This window comes from Balaenoptera ricei, chromosome 17 (assembly GCF_028023285.1).
Source record: "Balaenoptera ricei isolate mBalRic1 chromosome 17, mBalRic1.hap2, whole genome shotgun sequence".
Classification (NCBI taxonomy): domain Eukaryota; kingdom Metazoa; phylum Chordata; class Mammalia; order Artiodactyla; family Balaenopteridae; genus Balaenoptera; species Balaenoptera ricei.
Window position 1 is genome coordinate 80,194,733 of NC_082655.1, and position 22,634 is coordinate 80,217,366.

General features: G+C 46.1%; 1 protein-coding gene across 4 annotated transcripts in view; it reads left to right on the plus strand.

Moving 5' to 3' along the window:
• Positions 1 to 22,634, plus strand: part of RB1CC1 (RB1 inducible coiled-coil 1) — an 81,249-nt gene that overhangs the window by 36,097 nt on the left and 22,518 nt on the right. For 2 of the 4 annotated variants that reach the window (XM_059902379.1, XM_059902380.1), the window contains exons 12-21: positions 271 to 374; positions 1,107 to 1,233; positions 1,322 to 3,222; positions 11,698 to 11,863; positions 14,222 to 14,330; positions 14,414 to 14,642; positions 15,765 to 15,819; positions 16,837 to 16,884; positions 19,144 to 19,202; positions 21,226 to 21,362. In XM_059902379.1, coding sequence (XP_059758362.1) covers positions 271 to 374; positions 1,107 to 1,233; positions 1,322 to 3,222; positions 11,698 to 11,863; positions 14,222 to 14,330; positions 14,414 to 14,642; positions 15,765 to 15,819; positions 16,837 to 16,884; positions 19,144 to 19,202; positions 21,226 to 21,362 — 2,935 coding nt within the window. Of the gene's footprint in view, positions 1 to 270; positions 375 to 1,106; positions 1,234 to 1,321; positions 3,223 to 8,111; positions 8,253 to 11,697; positions 11,864 to 14,221; positions 14,331 to 14,413; positions 14,643 to 15,764; positions 15,820 to 16,836; positions 16,885 to 19,143; positions 19,203 to 21,225; positions 21,363 to 22,634 lie in introns of those variants that run through there. The other 2 variants (XM_059902382.1, XR_009498570.1) reach the window with 2 other exon arrangements.

Sequence of the window (22,634 nt, forward strand, 5' to 3'; positions counted from 1 at the left end):
GAAAAGATGCTGAGAACAGAGAAGTGGGGAGTGAGCACGGCAGTTGATCACCAACAGCTTGCACGTCCCTGTTATTTCAGACTCAGAAAAGTGGTCTCCCCATCCTCACTGAATAGTCCTGCATTTGCATTTTATTATTTTATTCTGTTTCTTAGGTGTGAGTAGATCATTTGAAGCATTTTTGTTTGTTATTGAATTTCATTATACTAAGAAATCAGTTACAAAATTATACTGTATATTTTTTGGTAAATTATTATTTTTTTAATATAGACACAGAAGCCTCGAAAGTTTGACTGTGAACTTCCAGATATTTCATTAAAAGATTTACAGTTTCTGCAATCACTTTGTCCTTCCGAAGTTCAGCCATTCCTCAGGTACATACAGTTCATGTTTCTAGCTTCAGTTACTGCCTTGTGGTGATTCCGGTGTTCAGGAGCTGTGGGAAGAGCAGCAGCACCTCTAGGAGACGCCGGAGTAGAGGAGGACGTCCTGGTAACTGGCTCCTCCATGGCTGCTTTGGGGAGTCTCTGGGGAGTATAAAAATGATCCGGAAAAAAAGATCAGAAAATGAAGAAGATAAAGTAGGAGGAAATTAATGCCTTACATGAAGTTAATTCTTTTCTGGTAGTGCTCTGATGTTGTTGCATACTGTGAGAGATTTCTGATTTATCACTTTATTTATTTTATATATATATATATATTTTTTTTTTTAATTGGAGTATAATTGCTTTACAATGGTGTGTTAGTTTCTGTTGTACAGTGAAGTGAATCAGCCATATGTATACCTATATCCCCTCCCTCTTGGACCTCCCACCCCTCTAGGTCACCACAGAGCACTGAGCTGAGCTCCCTGTGCTCTACAGCAGGTTCCCACTAGCTATCTGTTTTACACACGGTAGTGTATATATGTCCATCCTGATCTCCCGATTCGTCCCACCCTCCCCTTCCCCCGCCTTTAGTGATATGTCTTAGTCTGCTTAAACTATTCCTGGTATTGATTGAAAGAGGATGGTGAGTTGCTTTTGACATAGATTATAGTATTTGGTTGCAGTTATCCATTTTTCATTGAGAAATTAGAAATCTAATTTGATTGTGCTCTGTTTCAGGGTGCCCTTACTTTGTGACTTTGACCCTCTACACCAGCATGTACTTGCTCTACATAATTTGGTAAAAGCAGCACAAAGTTTGGATGAAATGTCACAGACCATTACAGACCTACTGAGTGAACAAAAGGCAAATCCCGTTCTTTGCAGTGGTTCTCCCCGTTAGCGTAAATGCCCGTGTCGCTGCAGCTCTGTAAGCCTGTCCCTCTCTTTTCCAGGCGTCCGCGAGTCAGACCTCCCCACAGGCGGCTTCCTCACCCCGGATAGAAAGCACGACAGGAATCACAGCTACTACCTCACCCAGAACACCCCCTCCGCTCACCGTGCGGGGCCCCTTGTGTCCTGCAGTCTGTCCCTTAGAGGAGTTGTCTCCGGATAGCATTGATGCACATACGTTTGATTTTGAAACTATCCCCCACCCAAGCATAGGACAGAGTCTTCACCAGGCCTCGCTAGACTTGGATTCATTAGCAGAAAGTCCTGAGTCAGATTTCATGTCTGCAGTGAATGAGTTTGTCATAGAGGAAAACTTGTCATCTCCCAATCCTGTCAGTGACCCACAGAGTCCAGAGATGATGGTGGAATCCCTTTACTCCTCAGTCATCAATGCCATCGACAGCAGGCGAATGCAGGACACGAGTGCCCGAGGTCAGGAGCACTCGGGCCACCACGCGTCTCTCAGCGTCCAGTTGGAGAAGTGCCGTGTCACTGCCCACGACTCGCACCTCAGTGTACAAACCATAAAGGAGGACCTTTGCCACTTCCGAACGTTTGTGCAGAAGGAACAGTGTGACTTCTCAAATTCTTTAAAGTGTACAGCGGTAGAAATAAGAAACATTATTGAAAAAGTAAAATGCTCTTTGGAAATAACGCTAAATGAAAGACACCAAAAAGAACTACAGTCTTTAAAAAGTGAATATGAGGGCAAACTTGCGGCGCTAGTAAAAGAGAGTGAAGAAAATGAAAACAAAATCACGAAGCTGAAAGGAGACTTGGTGTGCCTTGAGGAGGTTTTACAAAATAAAGATAACGAATTTGCTTTGGTTAAACGTGAGAAAGAAGCTGTCATCTGCCTGCAGAAGGAAAAGGATCAGAAGTTGTTAGAGATGGAAAGTATAATGCACACGCAACACTGTGAGATTGAAGAACTGAAGCAGTCACGAGAGACCGTGCTGGAAGACTTAAAGAAGCTCCGCGTGGAGAACGATGAGAAGCTCCAGCTGTTGAGGGCGGAGCTCCAGTGCCTGGAGCAGGGCCATCTGAAGGACTTAGAGGACACTCTGCAGGTCAGGCACACTCAGGAGCTCAAGAAGGTCATGACCGGCCACGAGGTCTGTTTGGAGAAATTAGAAAAGGAAAATCAACAAAGAATCGAGCAGATGCAAGATTCTCATGCCACAGCCATCCAGGAAAAAGAACAGCAGCTCCAGGAATTAAAACTCAAGGTTTCTGATTTGTCGGACATGAGATGTAAGTTAGAGGTTGAACTTGCCCTGAAGGAAGCAGAAACGGACGAAATAAAAATTTTGCTGGAAGAAAGCAGAGCCCAGCAGAAGGAGACCTTAAAATCTCTCGCTGAGCAAGAGACAGAACATTTGAGAACAGAGATAAGTAAACTAAACCAAAAGATTCAAGATGATAATGAAAATTATCAGGTGGGCTTGGCCGAACTAAGAACTTTAATGACAATTGAAAAAGATCAGTGCATTTCAGAGTTAATTAGTAGACATGAAGAAGAATCTGATATGCTTAGAGCCGAATTAAACAAAGTGACATCATTGCATCACCAAGCATCTGAAGTAGAAAAAGGCCTGAAAGAAGAATTGGCTGAACTGCAGAGTAAACTGGACTCAGAATTGAGTGCTCTTGAGAAACAAAAAGATGAGAAAATCACCCAGCAAGAAGAGAAATATGAAGCTATTTTCCAGAAACTTGAAAAAGACAAAGAGGAATGTGTCACGAGGCACGAACAGGACCGAGAACAGCTGATTCAGAGGCTTAATTGTGAAAAAGAGGCAGCTATCGAGACTGCCCGTAAAGAAATGAACTTGGAAAGAGAAGCTGTTGAGAAGGAGTTGTTAGAAAAAATTAAACATCTTGAGAGTCAAATAGCAAAAAGGTAAGAATGAACTTTAGTCTACAATCATAAAATTAAAGTCTCAGTGATGGAGATTTTAATTGTGAGTGTAATCCCAGTACCTTGATTTACTCATTTACCTGAGGTGAAGGTAACAGTGAGATACTTTATGAAGTAAAAACGTACTTTTTAAAGTAGCGTTTCTCACAGACATCTAAAAAAAATTAACAGGCTACGTGAATCCATTAGGATGGCTTTTAAAAATGGATTCGTATTTTGGATTTTGAGAGGAATTTTTGAAAATTTCCTATGTTTTGGGGATCTTCTTATTCCTTTTTTAAGTTATAAATTTCCTTTTGGTTTATTTGTAGTTCTTTCCCTAAATTCTTCATTTGAAAGTTACTTATTTTCATTCTTTTAAAATACTGTATGTATGTATGTATAAAAGAGCCGTAGTTAGTAACTTCTAGGTTGGTGCTGTATAGCTTTCTGGTGGTTATTTTGTTGATATTACGATTTCAGTTATTTCCTCTGTGATTCAAAAGATAATGTTAAATGCTGGGTTTATACAGTGGTGAGGGTTTTTGCGTTGTTGTTATTGTTGCTGCCGGACGTTACTGCCTTGGCTGAGAGAAAGTGGGCTTCCGCATTTCCACGCGTTAAAATTCATTGAAGGCGTTTGTGGCCTAATAAACAATTTCTAGAACATTATCAGTTGGTTCTATCGTTAATTTGTCCAAGGGAACATATGTATAGGTATATTTGCATTGGCTATTTTAACCTCCGGCCAGAGGTTCAAGCGACTTTTACACCGTCTCCTGTGATCGACTGTCCGCTGTGTGGTGTTCATACCCTGGAGCACAGGGTGTGAACCCTCGGCGTCTGTTTTGAAGGCAGAAAGCCTGTGTGTGTTCTGGAGGGGTGGTGGGCGCTTAGAGGGGCTGGCCTGGCCCTACACGAACCTTCTCAGAGCTTGGGGACTGTCCTCTGTGTGGTGTTCGTACCCTGGAGCACAGGGTGTGAACCCTCGGCGTCTGTTTTGAAGGCAGAAAGCCTGTGTGTGTTCTGGAGGGGTGGTGGGCGCTTAGAGGGGCTGGCCTGGCCCTACACGAACCTTCTCAGAGCTTGGGGACTGTCCTCTGTGTGGTGTTCGTACCCTGGAGCACAGGGTGTGAACCCTCGGCGTCTGTTTTGAAGGCAGAAAGCCTGTGTGTGTTCTGGAGGGGTGGCGGGCGCTTAGAGGGACGGGCCGGGCCCTACACGAACCTTCTCAGAGCCTGGGGGACGCCGCGGTCCGGGCGGTCACCGCAGCAGGCCAGGAGGGCCCCGGTGACACAGCAGGAGGACAGACGCCCGCGGGGCCCAGCGATGGGCTTGGGGTGCGGCGCAGCCCGGGACTGTGTTCCTGGGCGACGGGGAGCGGGCCCGGCTGCCCTTCTGCCAGACTCCGCGCTCGTCCTTCTCGGTGGCAGATTCGCGGTTGCGGAGGGGGTTCCGGGAATGATCCGGCGCAGGGGAGGCTCCGGCCCGGGGCTGAGCGCAGCTCGGCGGGCCGCCCGGCACCGAGCACGCGGTCCTCACGCGGCTCCCGCGTCCTCTCACCCGCGCTGACCCGCCGATGCCAGGCTCCCGCGACGCGGCCTCTGTGCCCCGTCTCCCCTCCCTGGAGCCGTTCCCGCCACCCCGGAGTGGCTGCGCGGCTCTTCGTTCACCTTCCCCACCGACGGTCTCTCTCTGATACTCCGCTGGCCGGTCCTGCCCCGGGCGGGCGTCCTCGCAGGGCAGCTGGCACGTGTTGCAGGGGCTCACACACAGCCGGAGGCGGGGCAGGTGTCCAGGGGAAGCCGAGCGTCCGGGGTGCTGCCCGCAGCCTTCGGGACCCTCAGCCGCGCCTCGGGCGGACGTCTCGCGGGCCTGGACCGCTGGGCACTTAGAAATCTCGCTGTGCTGGCAGGCTTGTGGGCTTCCACGGCCCTTGTTGCTCATCCCACCGGCACTCACGTGTCTTGCCCTGGTAGCTCAAGTAGTGGCTAATTCCTGTTTACCAGGCCTGAGGAGCATATTGCCATAAATGGGTTGGATTAGTGTGATTTCTTGAGGAATAGCAGGAAGATCAGTATCCCTGCCAACTAGATTTTAACAGAGGACCGGAGAGTTGATCTAATCCTGGATAAGACCGAGTCGATTGCGGTCCCTGTTGGTGAAATCACACTGCTTCCTGTGGTCTCTACCCGGGATCCAGCCCACAGCCTGGCTTTGTAAACACAGCTGTATTGGCTCACAGAGAGGCCATTTCTCTAACTGTGGCCTGTGGCTGCTTTCGGCACAGTTGAGTAGCTGTGACAGAGATTGTCTGAGTAACATTTATACTATTCAGTATTTGTCTTTACAAAGAAAAGTTTGTTTATCCCTGGTCTGTACTAATAAGAATAAAGGGGGAAGAAATCACCGAATCAGTAACTACATGTTAGGTAGTAGTAGTGGTCTTGTTAATTTGCTCCGGTAAAGAGGTTATGTATGAAATAGCAGTTTTATTGGAGTTACTACCTGATTAAATTATGATAACCCATTGCTTGTTTTTATATGTTTTTGACAGGACGCATACTTAAGTTGAGCAAGATTGTGGTAGAAATCTCCTCTATGTTTTAGGGATTTTACCTGGCTCTTTCTGCCATAATGGTCCTCGTTCCATCAGTAGGGGGACCAGCAGTGATTTGCCAACAGTTGCTTTTACATCTGTTCCATTTCAGATCCTGGATGGAAGGACGTGTCTCTCGTGTATGGTTGTCAGTGGTGTCCTGGTGGACCACAGCGGCATTAGAGTCACGTGAGAGCCAGTGCTCAGTATTCCCTCAAAAGTTGATTAATTACCTTTCTTGAATACACACTCAGCCTGGAAAATGGCCGTGGGTCTCTTTGAAGGTTAGAAAGAAAACTCAGTATCAAATTTTGGCATTGTAGTTGGTGACTGACTTAGGTCTTGGAATTGGGTGAGAGATGGCGATTCGCTGGAAGTTAGATCTCTGAACGCCAGCTACTGGGTTTTTTAAAAATCAGTTTAATAAGCCTTTATCGGCCCATTCTGTTAGATCCCTAGTGACAGGCACTGCCGGAGGTTTTTCTGGGTCAGACTTTTGGCTGCTCTGGCTCTGCTGCCGGTGAGGGCACCACGTCCTGCGTCTGGTTAAGTGGTGCTGGTCGGCCTCTCCCCTCCAGAACCTGTCCTGCCCGTGAAGCTCGTTGAATCTTACTGGCTTGTCCCGCCACTCTCCCTGTCCTCCAGGTGCCCTGCAGAGCCTTTGGGGTGGGGTTTCTGAAAGCCTTGGTGAAGGAGCATTCTCTGGGCCCTACCGGGGGGTATACAATAAATCCCAAGATTTTAGTTTCTTTTTAAAGAGTCACATTTTGTCAGTGGTAACAAATTATGTCACTTATTCATTGAAGTAATGTTGATCATTTTTTGAGAAAACATCTGTCAAAAACGCAAGTCTCAATAACCAAAGCTTGTCATTTTTCAAATAGAAGTAGTGCACCATGAAAGAAGGCGCTCCTTTGGCGCACACAGAACAGCCGTGCAGGTGCTTTTCCATGAGACAGACGTGCCTTGTGATGCAGAAGGGCTTCGTAGGTGCTCCTCATTTTGTCACACAGAGGATTAAAAGACGTAGGCTCAGTGGTCAGGATCCAGTAATATTAATAATTTTACTGCATCAAGGATATTCCAAAATCAACGTGCCTTCACTTGGAGTGCCTTGAAGTGCAGGATACAGTCATTGAGGGTATAGTTGGTGCTACTGTCTCTCCAGTAAGGTGTCAACAGTTTTATCATCTGTGCGACGCCAGCAGGGAGTAAAAGACAGATAGCATCCTGGCGTCATCGTGTGAGTAGTTTTGACCTTAGTGATCCCTTGACGAGTGTTTTAGTTACCTCTGGGGTTCTGTGGACCACCCTTTGAGAGTCACTGGTGTAGAGAACCAGCTGGCAGTTTCTGTAAAGGCTTCCTTTTCAGTATTCTAGGCTTTGTGGGCTAAGTGGTCTCTGAGCTATTTAGCTTCGCTGTTGTATCAAGAGGAGTGAGAGAGATGAATGAACAGGCATGGCTGTGCTCCGGTGAAACTCAACAGGTCACAGGCCGGATCTGGCCTGCAGGCCGTGGTTTACCCGTTAGGTCCAGGTTTCAGGCAATCACCATAGCAAACTGATAATAGCTAATATTGAATCTAGAATCTCTGGTCTTTACATCCACGCAAATTTTGGCCTGATTCTTCCTGTTCTGACTCTCATTGGATCCATCCCTGTACATATTTCCTATGATTCTGCCAAAATAAATGAAGAAAATCTTGCAGTTGTATTTTCTCCTTGGTTAGATTTTTAGCTCCTCTGGGATCTGGGGATTGAAAGCCGCGCTGGGTCGGGAAGTAGTGAAATGGTGGGCGAGGTTGTCGAGAAGAAAGGTCAGCTTAACTGAGAAGGGACCTCAGGAAGGTGGTCCTGATCTCTCCAGATAAGGGGGCAGGGAGCTTGGTGGGCCCTGGGGGCTCCGCTGGATGTCTCCAGACTCTCGCTCCCGGAAGACACAGCTGTCCGGTTCTGCAGTGGGGGGCCCGGTCCGCCAGAGCGCCCATTGCCCTGGCGCCGAGGTGGTTACTGCCTTCAGGTTGGAGCAGATCAGAGAATCGGTTCCAGGTTCCTGTCTTGATGGTTTTTTCCCCTAGGGTCGTATTTGTGTCTGTCTGGTATGAGCTTAGAAAAATAGACCCTCTTTTAAGTATTCCAAGAATGAAGAGTTTAATACTAGGTTTAGAACTTGTATGAATTTGGGGAGGGCTGGCGGAGTGAAGGGTAAGCGTTGCTGCTGAGGGACTGGGGATTGGTAGGTTCACAGTCCCCTGAAGTACAAAGCTGGTGGCTCATCAGGAAACCGTTACAGATTCTTTGGAGGTTCCTGCCAGTTGTCTACGGAGACGTCAACCTAGGGAGTTCGCCTGGAAACCCCTTGTGAACCTTATTGCCCTCCCGTCTGGTCCCAGCCCCCCTGGAGCGATAGACTCTTCGGCACTCCTTTACGCAGGTAACTTTTTGTTGCCAAACTTGACACCAGAGCTCCCTGGGAGGGGGATTCTGGATGGTGTCGTGCTCGGCTGCTGTCGCACAGAGGAAACCCTCGAAGGGGAGGGAGTCACCCCGCCAGCTCCTCTCCCAGCTCCTCTCCCAGCTCCTCTCCCAGCGCCTCTCCCAGCTCCTCTCCTCTCCCAGCTCCTCTCCCAGCGCCTCTCCCAGCTCCTCTCCCAGCTCCTCTCCCAGCTCCTCTCCTCTCCCAGCTCCTCTCCCAGCTCCTCTCCTCTCCCAGCTCCTCTCCCAGCTCCTCTCCCAGCTCCTCTCCTCTCCCAGCTCCTCTCCCAGCTCCTCTCCTCTCCCAGCTCCTCTCCCAGCTCCTCTCCCAGCTCCTCTCCCAGCGCCTCTCCCAGCTCCTCTCCTCTCCCAGCTCCTCTCCCAGCGCCTCTCCCAGCTCCTCTCCCAGCTCCTCTCCCAGCTCCTCTCCTCTCCCAGCTCCTCTCCCAGCTCCTCTCCTCTCCCAGCTCCTCTCCCAGCTCCTCTCCCAGCTCCTCTCCTCTCCCAGCTCCTCTCCCAGCTCCTCTCCCAGCTCCTCTCCCAGCGCCTCTCCCAGCTCCTCTCCTCTCCCAGCTCCTCTCCCAGCGCCTCTCCCAGCTCCTCTCCCAGCTCCTCTCCTCTCCCAGCTCCTCTCCCAGCTCCTCTCCTCTCCCAGCTCCTCTCCCAGCTCCTCTCCCAGCTCCTCTCCTCTCCCAGCTCCTCTCCCAGCTCCTCTCCTCTCCCAGCTCCTCTCCCAGCTCCTCTCCCAGCTCCTCTCCCAGCTCCTCTCCTCTCCCAGCTCCTCTCCCAGCTCCTCTCCCAGCTCCTCTCCCAGCTCCTCTCCTCTCCCAGCTCCTCTCCCAGCTCCTCTCCTCTCCCAGCTCCTCTCCCAGCTCCTCTCCCAGCTCCTCTCCCAGCCGCCCCCACCCGGCCGGTTGTGCGTCTGCCAGCAGCAGCGTTGAGAGGCCACCTGCCTGGGAGGAACGTTGGCGAGATGTAAGTGGGAGTATTAATTATGTCTGTAATGTCAGAGAGGTCCCACAGATCAGCGAGAAAAGGGCCAACAATCCATGAGAAAAATGGGCAGAGGATGTGAATCGACAGATCCGAGAAGACAGAGAGACAGCCAGGATGCGAATAGCTGCTCCGTCTACTTGGGGTTAAGGAAATGCAAAATTAAAAGTGGGTACCTTTCCCCCATGTAACTGGGAAAAGTGAAGTCAGTAGTATAGATCATTTTGAGAGTTGAGGGCAAGGGCTTTCTCACAGCCCGTGCACACGGAACGTGCGTGCAGGACACGCGTGTGTGGTTTGCATGTGTCGGGAAGCCTGCCTGCCGGGCTGCTCGTAGCCGTGTGTCCAGGAGCAGTTGCTGTGGTTCTGCCTGGGGACGGGAACACTGGCGTAGGGTGTCGTTTCCAGTCTCTTATTCTGTCATCTCAGAAGAGTTTTAAAAAACCCACGATAAACTACTCGGTTACTAGGCCCAAATCTAATGCAGTCGCTGATGGGGGAGAGGCCACTCTGGTGTGTGTTCAGGGCGGGTCTCCTAGTTACTAGGAGCACTGGGTGTGACAGCTTTGCTCGCACACACTGGCTCATGGATGTGGGGGAACCAGAGCTGCTCTGTTTCAGGTTCCGTGTGATGGGATGACGTTCCCAGCTGGTGACAGATACACCTTGCTTCCTTGAGGTTTAAGTTCAAGGCCTTTTTAAGGTTTTAAATTAATACATGGAAAGATAGGGTTATGTAAGTTTCTCTTTTGGGGGAGGGCAGCCTTTATTGATAAATTTCTTAGATTTCCATGGTAGCACCGCTGGATGAGAAACACCTTTAACTAAATTGTGAGATACTGTAACCCTTTTTTATGTCTTCTCCCCACACAACACACACATGGCTCCTAATCCCCCAAAGGAAGCCAGCCAGTGATGCTGTTAAAAAAACTATGTAAAATATTCAGCTATTACTTACTGCTGGATTGCTAGGGTTAATTCCCCCTGAGGTCAGAGCCGTTTGGGGCCTTCGAGTCCTGCAAACTAAAGCTGAATGATATGGCTGATGGTAATCTGGAGCATCTTCTAATGGGAGCCTCCAACAGTGTGACACAGTATGTACTTTTGGTCAGACTAATAATACAGTCCCTCGATGTCATGGGGATTGGTTCCAGAACCTCCCCCGAATACCAAAACCCGCCGAAGCTCAAGTCAACTTGTATAGAGTGGTGTGGTGTTTGCATATAGCCTCCTGTACGCTTCAGATCATCTCTAGATTACCTGTAATACCTAACACAATGCAGATGCTGTGTAAATAGTTGCCAGCCCTCAGGCAAATTCAAATTTTGCTCTCTGGAACTTTCTGGGATACTTTCAACTTGTGGTTGGTTGAATCTGTGGATGTGGAATCCAGGGATAAGGAGGGCTGACCATAAAGCCACAAGAAGCCCTGGCCCAGCACAGCATGGTTCTTGATCATTCTTTGTGTTATAAGCTCTTTTTTTTTTTTTTTTTTTGGCTGCGTTGGGTCTTTGTTGCTGCGTGTGGGCTTTCTCTAGTTGCTGCACGTGGGCTTTCTCTAGTTGCGGCGAGCGGGGACTACTCTTCCTTGTGGTGCGCGGGCTTCTCATTGTGGTGGCTTCTCTTGTTGCGGAGCATAGACTCTAGGCGCACGGGCTTCAGTCGTTGTGGCACTCAGGCTCAGTAGTTGTGGCACGCAGGCTCAGTAGTTGTGGCGTACGGGCATAGTTGCTCCGCGGCAGGTGGGATCTTCCCAGACCAGGGATCGAACCCGTGTCCCCTGCACTGGCAGGCGGATTCTTGGCCACTGCGCCACCAGGGAAGCCCCATAAGCTCCCCTTTCTTTGTTTTTACTGCCGAAGTGTTCACCTTGTGGGTCAGCAAGTACCCTGTGCTGATGTCACGGGTACTTATCCTGGGTGTTGGGGATGACCGTGTGTTTACAGAGCCAGGAGTGTCTGAACGTCCTTGTGCCTGAGCTGTCCTCTCCTTCCTGCCTCGTCCTCGCACAGCACTGACCCTGAAACAGAAACAGCACTCCCCTCGGTGCACTGGGCAGCGCACAGGAGCAGGGCACCTAGGAAGGAAGGTGCTTTCCGCCCGTGCACGCCACGCGATGTGGGCGCACGGTTGCACTCCTACAGGGTTCTCATTACTTAGCGTCCTGTGTCTGCCGAAACCTCTCATGCAGACATGCCCCAGTGTTCTGACCCAGGATCCTTACAACAGTCCTTTAAAAATCTAAATTCACTGTATGTCGTTCTTTCTAGACAAAATGCTTCAGTGACTTTACATTGTACTTAAAATACATTTGGTTACTTTTAAAAAAAATGTTATTGAAGTATAGTTGATTTACAATGTTGTGTTCTGTGTAATTTTGAAAAAATTAATGCTGTATTTAATTTATAAAGTCATACCATTGAATCTACCAAAGAAGATTCTTCAAGCCTAGTCGCTGAACTTCAAGAAAAGCTCCAGAAAGAAAAAGCTAAGTTTCTAGAACAACTTGAAGAGCAGGAGAAAAGAAAAAACGAAGAAATGCAGAATGTGCGAACATCTTTGATTGCTGAACAACAGGTATGTAGGTCTCCCACCTTGCTGCATTCATTCTAGGTCTAGAGGAGATGAACATACATGAACAAGTACAATTTCTTTGTGTAGCTGAGGTTTCTTATATCTTAAATGTGATTTTCCCACATTGATCCTGATGGTATTTATTATTAAATATCTTCTTCGTGATAGAAGCATTTTCTTTTTAATGGTCATTATGTCACATAGGTGCTTCAGAATGAAGCAGTGCTAGATTAGGAGTTAGGAAATGTGAATTCTGTTCCTGGTTCCTTAGCTACCTATGTGATCTCGTAAACATCGTTTAACGTCTTCACATCAGTTTGGTTTTTTTGCAAGTGAAAGTGTTTGTATCACTGCATAGATGATATTTGAATTTTTTTTCTAAGCTGTAAAATTTTATTCTAAATTACATGCTGACAATTCTTATCCCTGTGGTAGGCTGGCGGTAGGTTAGGGTGGAGCACTGTTGAGCTTTGGTGATTCCCGTATTACTGTGGGTCAGTGGTGAGAGCTGGTGCTTGTGAGGTTGGCAGCGGCCAGTCCGCTGAGGGTCACGATGCCCTGTGAGGGAGCATTACATCAGCCAAGGTGCTGGGTGGCAGTGGGAGAGGAAATAAAGGGGCGACGCGGCTGGATTTCTACGTAATCAGGATTGCTGGCTGGGGCGTGGGGCAGAGTGAGGGCTGCCAGGCCAGGCCGGTGTGAGAGCAGGTGTAAGTCAGGCCAGGGGTAACACGACATCCTTTTTTATCCCGAGGAATACGTTTCTGAGACTGGTAGGCATGTTACAGTTGATGTGCACATTTAATGTGGTGTGGTGCAGTTTTCCTTTTCTTACTGTCTTTTTAGAGTTTAAAAAAAATGTCAACCAGAGAACAGAAAGAAAATGTAGAAGTATAGTTCCAAACACTTAGGAACTTTAAATGTTAAGGCCTGGGGAAAGACAGAGGAGCCTGGAAAAGGGGGAATGAGAAAGAGGAACCAGAAACAAAGCAGTGTGTGCTTCATGGAAACCAAGGAAATGGGCTGTCCAGGGCCGGGGGGTGGCCACCAGGTTTAAGTGAGAACTGTCAGTGAAGAGGCCATTCAGGTCTCTGTTTTTAGAAGTCTGAAGTTGCGCATGCTTTCATGTTTCCTCCTCCGTGAGCTAGGTCTTTCTCTCCCGCTCTCTTGCTGCCTGTCTCTGTGCTCCTGTGAGCCTGTGCAACTGCAGACGTCCAGCATTGAGGGGGGTGAAATAAGACGGAAACCAGTGCATAAAGCAGCCAGCCATCTGATCCAAATGTAGTTCTTCTTTCAGTAGTTGTCAGGCGAGAGGGGAGGTGACTCCTGAGGTACCTGCCAATTTTAAGTGGTGTTTGGATGTTAAGTGGTAGTTGCCTGAGTTGATTTGTAACTAGCTTTATAAGGGCTGCTTGGGCCTAGTTGGCTCTTACCTTAACTAGTCTTGTTTCTAATATGTGTATTATAAATTGTGTTAACTTTTCTGAAAATCCATTTGATATTGCAGAAACAGCCAGAGGTTATGAAAACCAAGTAACTAATGTACTATCATAAATATTTGTTAATTTTCTACCATAAATGTTACAGAACAATGGCTTAATACAAAGGCATATCATAAATATTCTTTTTCAGGGGATCTTCCTGTCTGCTTTCTGGCTAGAAATGAGTTTAACTCAATATTTAACAAATTCACTAATTTTGGCCCAAGAATGCCACCTTCTTGTTAAATGTCTCTGTTTCTAGCATCATTGGCATTAATGATTGATTGGAGGATCTTTGACTCTTAATTTTGGAAATTGGCTCGCGGGATCTCTGTAGGCAGTTGGTATGTATGAGATCCGCAGTGAGAAGGCTTTCCTAGAAGTCGAGGAGTCGCAGGTCCAGCCATTATAAACCAGCAGATATCCAGATGGGAGGAGGAGGTGGGATACAGTCATGTCCAAAATGTGACTGTGGAGTCGAGATTTAGCTAAGGACAGAAGGAAGATTCCAGAGGCAGGGAGATCACTAAAAGAAACAGTTAAGTATATAACAGCACTGGTTAAAGTGTTGCCTATTTTATTTCTTTCCCCCAAATTTAAGAAATATTTACTAATGCTTTTCCTCTGACAATAAGTATGTGAAAATAGCATTCATTTTCAAGATATTAAATTGGAACACATCTTAATACAGAACTAGGAAAATACAATCGAATGTGGTTACCACAGCGTGGCATTTTTATTTCAAAATAAACATCACTTGTGAATTACGCTTTTTCTTCTCCCCATAGAGACGCACCATGCAAAAATAGACGTATTTTCTTTAGCTCTAGCTGCCCTGTGCATGCAGATAATTTAAGTAGTTATCGTTCTGTTGTTCCAGACCAATTTTAATACTGTTTTAACGAGAGAGAAAATGAGAAAAGAGAACATAATCAGTGATCTCAGTGACAAGCTGAAAAGCACGATGCAGCAGCAAGAGCGGGACAAAGGTCAGTGACGCTTCCTAATGCGACATTGTTAGTTCCGTGTCACACGCAACGATTGTAACGCTCACGTCCGCCCGGGGCTGCAGATTTGATCGAGTCCCTGTCCGAGGACCGCGCGCGCTTGCTGGAGGAGAAGAAGAGGCTGGAGGAGGAGGTCAGCCGGCTGCGGGGCGGCGGGCCTGTCCCCTCCCCGGGGGTGGCCGCCGCCCCCGAGCTGTATGGGGCCTGTGCGCCCGAGCCCCCGGCGGAGGCCCCGGATGCCCTCGGCGAAGGCAGGCTGGACTCAGCGCTGGAGACCAGCATGATGTCTGTCCGGTGAGTGCCCCGTCCTGCTCGCCGGGGGCCGCGGCCCGTGGACCTGAGAGCTGCGCGTGTGAATTCTCCGTGCCACGGCCCGTGTTAGCGCCACTGATGGTGTGCAGGAATCCTCTTTGGCACGCTTTCATACCGTGCCCAGGTGCCACCGCAGCGTGCAGGCGGCCGGCGGGGACCCTGCAGGGGCGTCCAGGCCTTGAGGCCATGGCGTCAGGGGCGCAGGGCTTCCTTAGAGTCGCTGGTGCGTTCAGCGTGCTGAGGCCGTGCTGGGGCGAGGGAGTTGTCACTTCTGCGTGGAAACTGAAGTAAAATCAGATAAAAGTCAAACTCCGGAAGCAGAGAGCAGGAAAGCGGCTGCCAGGGGCTCGGGTGGAGCGTGGGCCGTGTTCTCACCGAAGAGGCGGGTAAATGACGTGAGGAGATGGGTGTGTTAGGTAACTTGGTGGAGGGACCCCTCCCGCAGCACGCGCGTGTGTCAGACCATCGCACTGCGCACTCGGATATATTACGGTTTTACTTGTCAGTTATGGTTCAGCGTAAAAAAGTGAAAGAAAAGCCCGCACGCTCTTTCTTGTTTTCTTTTCTGGTTAGTTTCTGACTACCTCAGTGTGATGGGCAAGTTCACACATGACAGTGACTAGCGCTTTGTAGGCATGTAGGAATACTTTTGTAGTCTTTATATAGATTTGGTTTGTTCTTTATGAACTGAAGCTTTGAGTTTTACAGCTCACTCAAGGACTTGTGGCATTTTGTTTGTTTTTAGTTTTAATGGTGAAGCCTCCCAAGAATGACCGTTTTGTCTGTAACACGGATAAGAAGAATGGTCCCTGGGAGAAAGCTTGAAATTTCAAAGACATTATCCCTAGAAAAATGCATGCACAAAGTTTTGCTCATAATTTCAAAAGGTTTATCAGTCTAGGTTCAGGATCTGTGGTATAAATTTTATACCATCCTACACCATCAAAATGTGTCCTAATTTAAACAGGCTGCTTCTGAAAATTTAGTACAAACCCTTGAATCTGTGAAGTGCTCTGTATTAACAGTTACATTTCCAAAACCTTATTAGAGACTGTGAAGTCCAGAATTTTAAGACTTAAACTAAAATAAGCCATTCTCTCTTAGAGAAAACGTCCACATGCTCTCTGAAGAAAGGCAGAGGATAATGCTGTTGGAACGAGTAAGTGCATCGTTTTCTTGAAACACAGGGTTTAATAAATACGTTCACTCTGGGATGCAGTGAAGTAAACCTTACGCTGAAAGCAGACTTTATTTGTGTTTATAGATTAGGTTTTTTTTTTCTTTTCTTTTCTTTTTTTTTAATTTATTTTTTTGTCTGCACCGCGTGGCTTGTAGGATCTTAGTTCCCTGACCAGGGCTCAAACCCGGGCCCTGGCAGTGAAAGTGTTGAGCCCTAACCACTGGACCGCCAGGGACTTCCCCAAATAAGACCTTTTTTAATGGTTATTTTTGTGGTTACTTTCGAGAAGTCCTGTCATCTCTGATCCAAGTGGCCAGGAACAGTTCAGGATTCAGCAATACAATAGAAGTGTGAATTTCACATATTAATTTCAAAAAACAAAATATTAACTGTTTTCCTAAATAGGGCACAAGTAGAATATGTGAATAATGAAGAAAAGTTAGGGTTTTTATAGTGATTAATTGAAGTGAAGAGAAAAAAATGGTAATAAGGGGTTTCTTCTCAGTTACAGACTTTACACATCTTTGTTCAGAGACCACTTTTCATTGCTTAGGCTTTGAAGATTTTTAACACTTTAGCTCCCTACAAGGTAACTGATAAGGACTCAGAGTCAGAATTGTACAGATTTGTGCTCTTGCACGTGTGCTCTTGTTAGTGAAGGTTCATCAGCGTCTGCTGGCATGAGTATTATAACTGCAGATTCCTCCTCTTGGGCCCGACCTCCTAACAGAGCCTCTGGGGATGGATCTCAGATAGTTACTGCATATTTACAAGGTCACAAGTGGTTCTAATGCATATTAAACTTTGAGAATCCTTGGCTTAAGGAAATAAACCTAAAACTGTTCTAATTCTCTTTTAAGCCAGTAAATAAGACAGTTGGAAAGGATTCCTAGAAAAGAAATGTCCCCACAAACCTTTCATAGTAGAACCAGACTTGAGTACGCAGACTATATTTTCGAGCATAAACCAGAGGGTCTCTCTTTCCCACCCCTGCAGACACTACAGTTGAAAGAAGAAGAAAACAAGCGGTTGAATCAGAGACTGGTAAGGTCTTCTCGCCCAGTTGATCTTGACATTTAAACTGCTTGCATTGCATTGCATTATAAAGATCAGAAGGCTGTGTGGTGTGATTAGTTCTTTCCTGGCAGTTTTCGTTGAGCTGCGCTGGTCATTGAGGACAGTTGACTCTTAAGCCTGACCACATGCACTGCCTCAGTCTTACAACGTTAAAAGCAGCCAGCAAAATCCAGATTGTCTTTTCTGATTACTAAGAAGCTGTAATCTCTTAGGATTGCATGATTATATGTGTTTATAATGTCAGGTTAGGGCTCTTCGTCAAGTGAGCAGGTCATCAGAGCTCCTCCTCACGGGGCTCTTGTTGACGCGTCCGCCCGTAGGTGTGTGGAATCAGCACGTTCTGTCTGTCACGGGTGTTTTTTCTTTCTTAATTTTTAACTCAAGGCGTTTGAACCTGACACCTTGCCTGAGACCCTGCGTGGCCCTCTCGATTGCCTTGGCTTTCCTCTAGCCTGTGAATCTAACCAAGTGCTCGATGAGTCAGTTTTACAGTCAGTCTTACCTGCTTTAATAAAGCAGCTGCTTCATTTTTCAAATTCTGATGATGACAGTTTATGAGCAAATAGGAACAGTTTAAGGCCTGTGTTCAGGACTTTTGAAAAATTTTAAGGTACTGATTAGAATTGAGTTTTTTAAAAAATAAAGTGTCTTGTAGGGAAACATCTGCTTTCTTTCCTTTGCCTTTCTTAACTTGAACAGCAAAAATTACATATTAATTCCATAGCTCTGCCAGACTGTCAGTCATGAATTTATCACCAAAACAATTTTTTGAAGGCTATTTGCTGTTTCCGTGAGTGAAGCAAACCCTCTTCAAGGAGGCTTGGAGGAGTTGCCTGCGGCCCCTGGGGCTGCTGCACAGAACAGACGTGCTCCACGTGTGCTCCGTGCAGCGTCCCGGGGGAACGGGCGCTGTGCTGGGCGAGGGGACGGGCGCTGTGCTGGGCGAGGGGACGGGCACTGTGCTGGGCGAGGGGACGGGCGCTGTGCTGGGCGAGGGTTTAGGCACTTTGTTCACAGGTGCGCTCCTGGCGCCCGGAACGGTAGGTGGCGCACAGCACACAGTAGCTGCTGGGGAAAGGCTTACGAGGGAAAGGGTCCGGCCCTTCAGAGCCCGAGTGCACCCGCTCCTCCGCGCCACTCACGCTTTCCTACCGATCGGCAGCTCTGTTCAGCCGGTGCTTCCTCACGTCTAAGCCCTTGTTTGTAACAAATACGTGGAGAGCTTAAGCTTTTGTAAGAAAATCTAAACAGAGTTGAATACAGTCTGAAAAATGGATCGTTAAACTTGTTCTCACTGGCAGCATGTAGACTATTTGGATGATTTTGAAAACAGGTTGGAATACACTTTTAGGTCTTTCTAGTCATTATTTGTTGTTTTCTTTCTCTTTTGTTTTTAAACATTAATTGAGACCCTTCATAGTGTTCAAAGGGAAATGGAAGAAATTCTGAGCATCAGAATTAAACTTACGAACAAAGAGAAATCCATTTTATCTGTCCTTCATTTGTGTGGTTGTAATTGGGCCCACTCTGCTTGGGAGGGATACCTTGGGACCCGTGTCCCATGTAACATGTGACAGCGTGAGGAATGTGCTGAAGCCTGACTGAGGAGCGGAGAGTCCCGGCCGAGCCGAGGCAGCCACAGGCCAGTTAGCCTGTCCCGTCCCGTCGTGTCCCGTCCCGTCGTGTCCCGTCCCGTCGTGTCCCGTCGTGTCCCGTCCCGTCGTGTCCCGTCCCGTCCCGTCGTGTCCCGTCGTGTCCCGTCCCGTCGTGTCCCGTCCCGTCGTGTCCCGTCCCGTCGTGTCCCGTCCCGTCGTGTCCCCCTGCGATGCTCGTTAGGAGAGGAGGGGGAGCAGCCCCTTCCTTGCGTAATGCTTGCTCGGAAGAGTGGGTTTTAAATTCTCGAAAAACATCAGTCTCCTTCCTAGTGATATTTTTTAGGATTAAATATGTATTTATAAATAAAATGATTCTGTATTCAGTTTTTAATCCAGCCAAACCTGATTAAGAAATAACATAAGTAAAAGTGTAGGTAAATTTGTCCACTGAAAGTAATTGTTGAAGGAAAGGAATTACATTAATGGAGCAGAGAAGTTTGGACCCTGAAAACTGGGACACAGACGTGAATGTGTGTAACGTTGGAAGAGATGTTTGCAGTGTGGACCTAGTAAGTGCATCGAGAGAGAACATGTTAACTTGTGTAAGCTTTGTGAACTGTTCTCTTTCTAGATGTCTCAGAGCATGTCCTCCGTATCCTCAAGGCATTCGGAAAAGATAGCTATTAGAGAGTAAGTATTTGATTTGTATTTTGTGCTTTTTTCTGTGAAAATAATGTAACGAACTGAGTAGTATTGAATTGTCAATGAAAAAATGTATTTCAATGGCTATAATCTTTCAACTTCAGGTTCAGTCAGCTGAGTGTTTTGTACTCATTCGTAGTTAACATTTTTTTTTTTATTGAAAAGCAAGGTTTTTCTAAATTTTGGGAACGTTAGGATTGTATTCGAAGTCCTTCCTATCATACCTTTAATTATCACTTACACATACATTCCTGAAGCCTTTTGGACTCTACTTCCTTTTCAGCTGGTGCCATCTCTTTTAAATCTCATTTATCACCTTAGTCTTTTTCATTTTAGATTGGAGAATCTTGATATTTGAAGTTGGAGTGTTTCTTCATTTTTATTTCTCAGACTTCATTTTATTGATATGCTACAAATCCATAATACACTGTTAAAATTATCACTTGAATAATTTAATAGACAATATTCCAGGACCAGATTACCCCATAGTGATGTATTGGTTTTGGGCATGGGCTACTGGAAAGGAGGGTGTCTGATAAAGCATTGTTAGCAGCTCGTGAATACTGCTCATTTCTTCTCTACTTGTCAGGACTGACTTAAAAATAAATAAGACCCTCTGTTTTGTCTGTAATAGATCCATCGACCATATGTTCAGTTATCAGGCACTCCTGGTTACTGATCTTTAACTTCTCATTAGAGTTTTATCTTTTCTCAGTGATTTGAAAGGGCTGGGTGTATCAGTCTTTATCTACCAGCTATATGTCAAGTCAAATCAATATAAGGTCTTTCAAAGATTAGAGAGAGATGAGTTTAAAAAAAAAAAAAAAAAAACTGCCTCAGAGAGGCCCTATCTTCCTTTTTTAAGGTATTATCCTCCAAAACAGTGCCTATCACATCTTTTTAGGCAGGCAGTTAATTGTAGGATAAATAATTAGTGAATGATAGACTGTTATCTTTTTAAAGTTTCCCCAGTGATGTTAATGATTTATTAGGTATAGGACCCACTAAGTTATCTTAGATCTAGATTAACTTTGAACTGATATTCCAAACGACAGTTCTGAAGGACCCTGAAGAGACAGACACCAGCTGAGACACCCTAGGCGGTCACACCTACTCTTTCCTTCCTGCTCCCTCCTTCCTGGCTTCACCCCGAGTCAGTCATCGCTGTTGACTTGTTTAAGCCTAACTAAGTACATGCAGCTAGTTCAGTTGGGTTTTCTTTCAAATTGAGGAGACTACTTGGAGACTGGAGAAGTAGTGTAAGGTAGTTCTTTCTTTCCCACTGTGACTGTAAGTTTGCTCCCTCAATTTATGTTTATTATTGTAAAATGAAAGATTAGGATGAATACGTTCTTTCTATAGCTAGATGAACTATAATGGGTATTCTTTTTCTCCCCCTCACCCAAGCATTTTTTTGGGTTGTGTTCTTTTAAACAGTAGATTGTATTGGAAATTTTATTTTTAAAAATTTTGGGTCTTTGGCGGTTGCTCGCGATAGCCTTTGAGCGTCTGTGTATGTCCAGCATTCCCGTGGGGGCCTGGGTAGAGTAAAACAAAATCATGTAAATATGAAATTTCTTACTGCATTGTGTTTTTTTGTTTGTTTGTTTGTTTTAAATTTATTTATTTATTTATTTATTTATTTATTTATTTATTTATTTTTGGCTGCATTGGGTCTTCGTTTCTGTGCGAGGGCTTTCTCTAGTTGCGGCAAGCGGGGGCCACTCTTCATCGTGGTGCGCAGGCCTCTCACTATCGCGGCCTCTCTTGTTGTGGAGCACAGGCTCCAGACGCGCAGGCTCAGTAGTTGTGGCTCATGGGCATAGTTGCTCCGCAGCATGTGGGATCTTCCCAGACCAGGGCTCGAACCCATGTCCCCTGCATTGGCAGGCGGATTCTCAACCACTGCGCCACCAGGGAAGCCCCCTATTGCATTGTTAATTGAATGTTTCGTTGAACATTGCAGAATCAAGGTGACTCCTTAGATCAATGAAATCATTCCTTTGTTCAGTTTTCAGGTGGGAGATCTGGTCCTCATCATCCTGGACGAACGCCATGACAATTACGTGCTCTTCACTGTGAGTCCCACCTTGTACTTCCTGCACTCGGAGTCGCTGCCTGCCCTGGACCTCAAACCAGGTGAGGGGGGTAAGTGTCACATCTGTAACCAAAACAGTAAACCTAGAGTGGAGAGAATATATTAAAGATTTTTCTCCCACGTTGTCTAATTATATCAGAATTAAATAGGTAAGCAGAAACTCTGCCTAATCAGGTTTTTGTTTGTTTGTTTTTCTAAAATCTTCATTATCCAGATTATTTTCCTGGATTCTGCTGATGCAGTTGGATCAAATATCTCATACTCCAGCAATAGCAGAATTACACTGTTAAAATTCTCATACCTATTTAAGCTTCAGTATAACATGCTCATTTGTTTATAAGGGCATTACTTGTTTTGGCAAAAATAAATTCTTTTAAATTATAAGATGTCTTTTCTCTCCTATTTATCATCCTGTTTCTACCTTTTTCTTTCATTGAACTTGTCAGTAAATTTTTTTAAAAAGGCAATAAGCTTTGTTAAAGTATACTAAATTACAGTTAGTATATTACTATCATCCATTACATTGATCTTTAAAGAACTCAAAAAGAACAGAATAGGTACCCTGGGATACTTAGGTTAAATAGAATTATTCAAAAACAAGACTGTGTGTCCATTTGGTTTGATGTTCCTGTTTGGAATGACTTGTGAACATGGTCATATGCCCGTTCTCTGAAGTAGGCCGCACACGATCACGCCACCATGGCTGTTGGCGGTGGGTTATGTAGAATGTGACCATGAAAAATGAGAAGCTTGCAGTTTAATTTACTGGTTTTGTACCTTGAAAACAATGAACTTGATTTTTTTTCTTGAATTTTTTGGTAGGTTTTTTGTTTTTCATTTATTTAGACTTACTTGAAAATGATTTTTAAATTTACCAAAAAAGTTGCATAAATAAGTACAGTATAAAAAAGCCCTATATCCCTTCACGCAGAGTCACCTGCTGTTAACATTCTGCCCCATTTGCATTACCTCTGCCTGTGCACGTCTAAATGTACTGATCCACGGCTGTACACAAGCACGCGCACGTTTGTTTCCACACAAAGTGACATCCTGCCCCTTTAACTACTTCACTCTGCATTTCCTAAGAACAGGAAGAGTTCAGTGTTTACATCTAGTAACCTCTCACTGTCTACCACACGCATTTGCATTGTAAAGACTCTCACAAGTCCCACAGAAAAGAATTTATTTAACAGTCTTTACCACAGAACTCAAGCCCCCTCTTTTTTCCTCCTCCATCCCTCCGTCCCTCCCTCCTTTCCTACATACATACATGCATACATACGTACATGCATACATACAGAACAGGATGCCAGTTGGGGTAA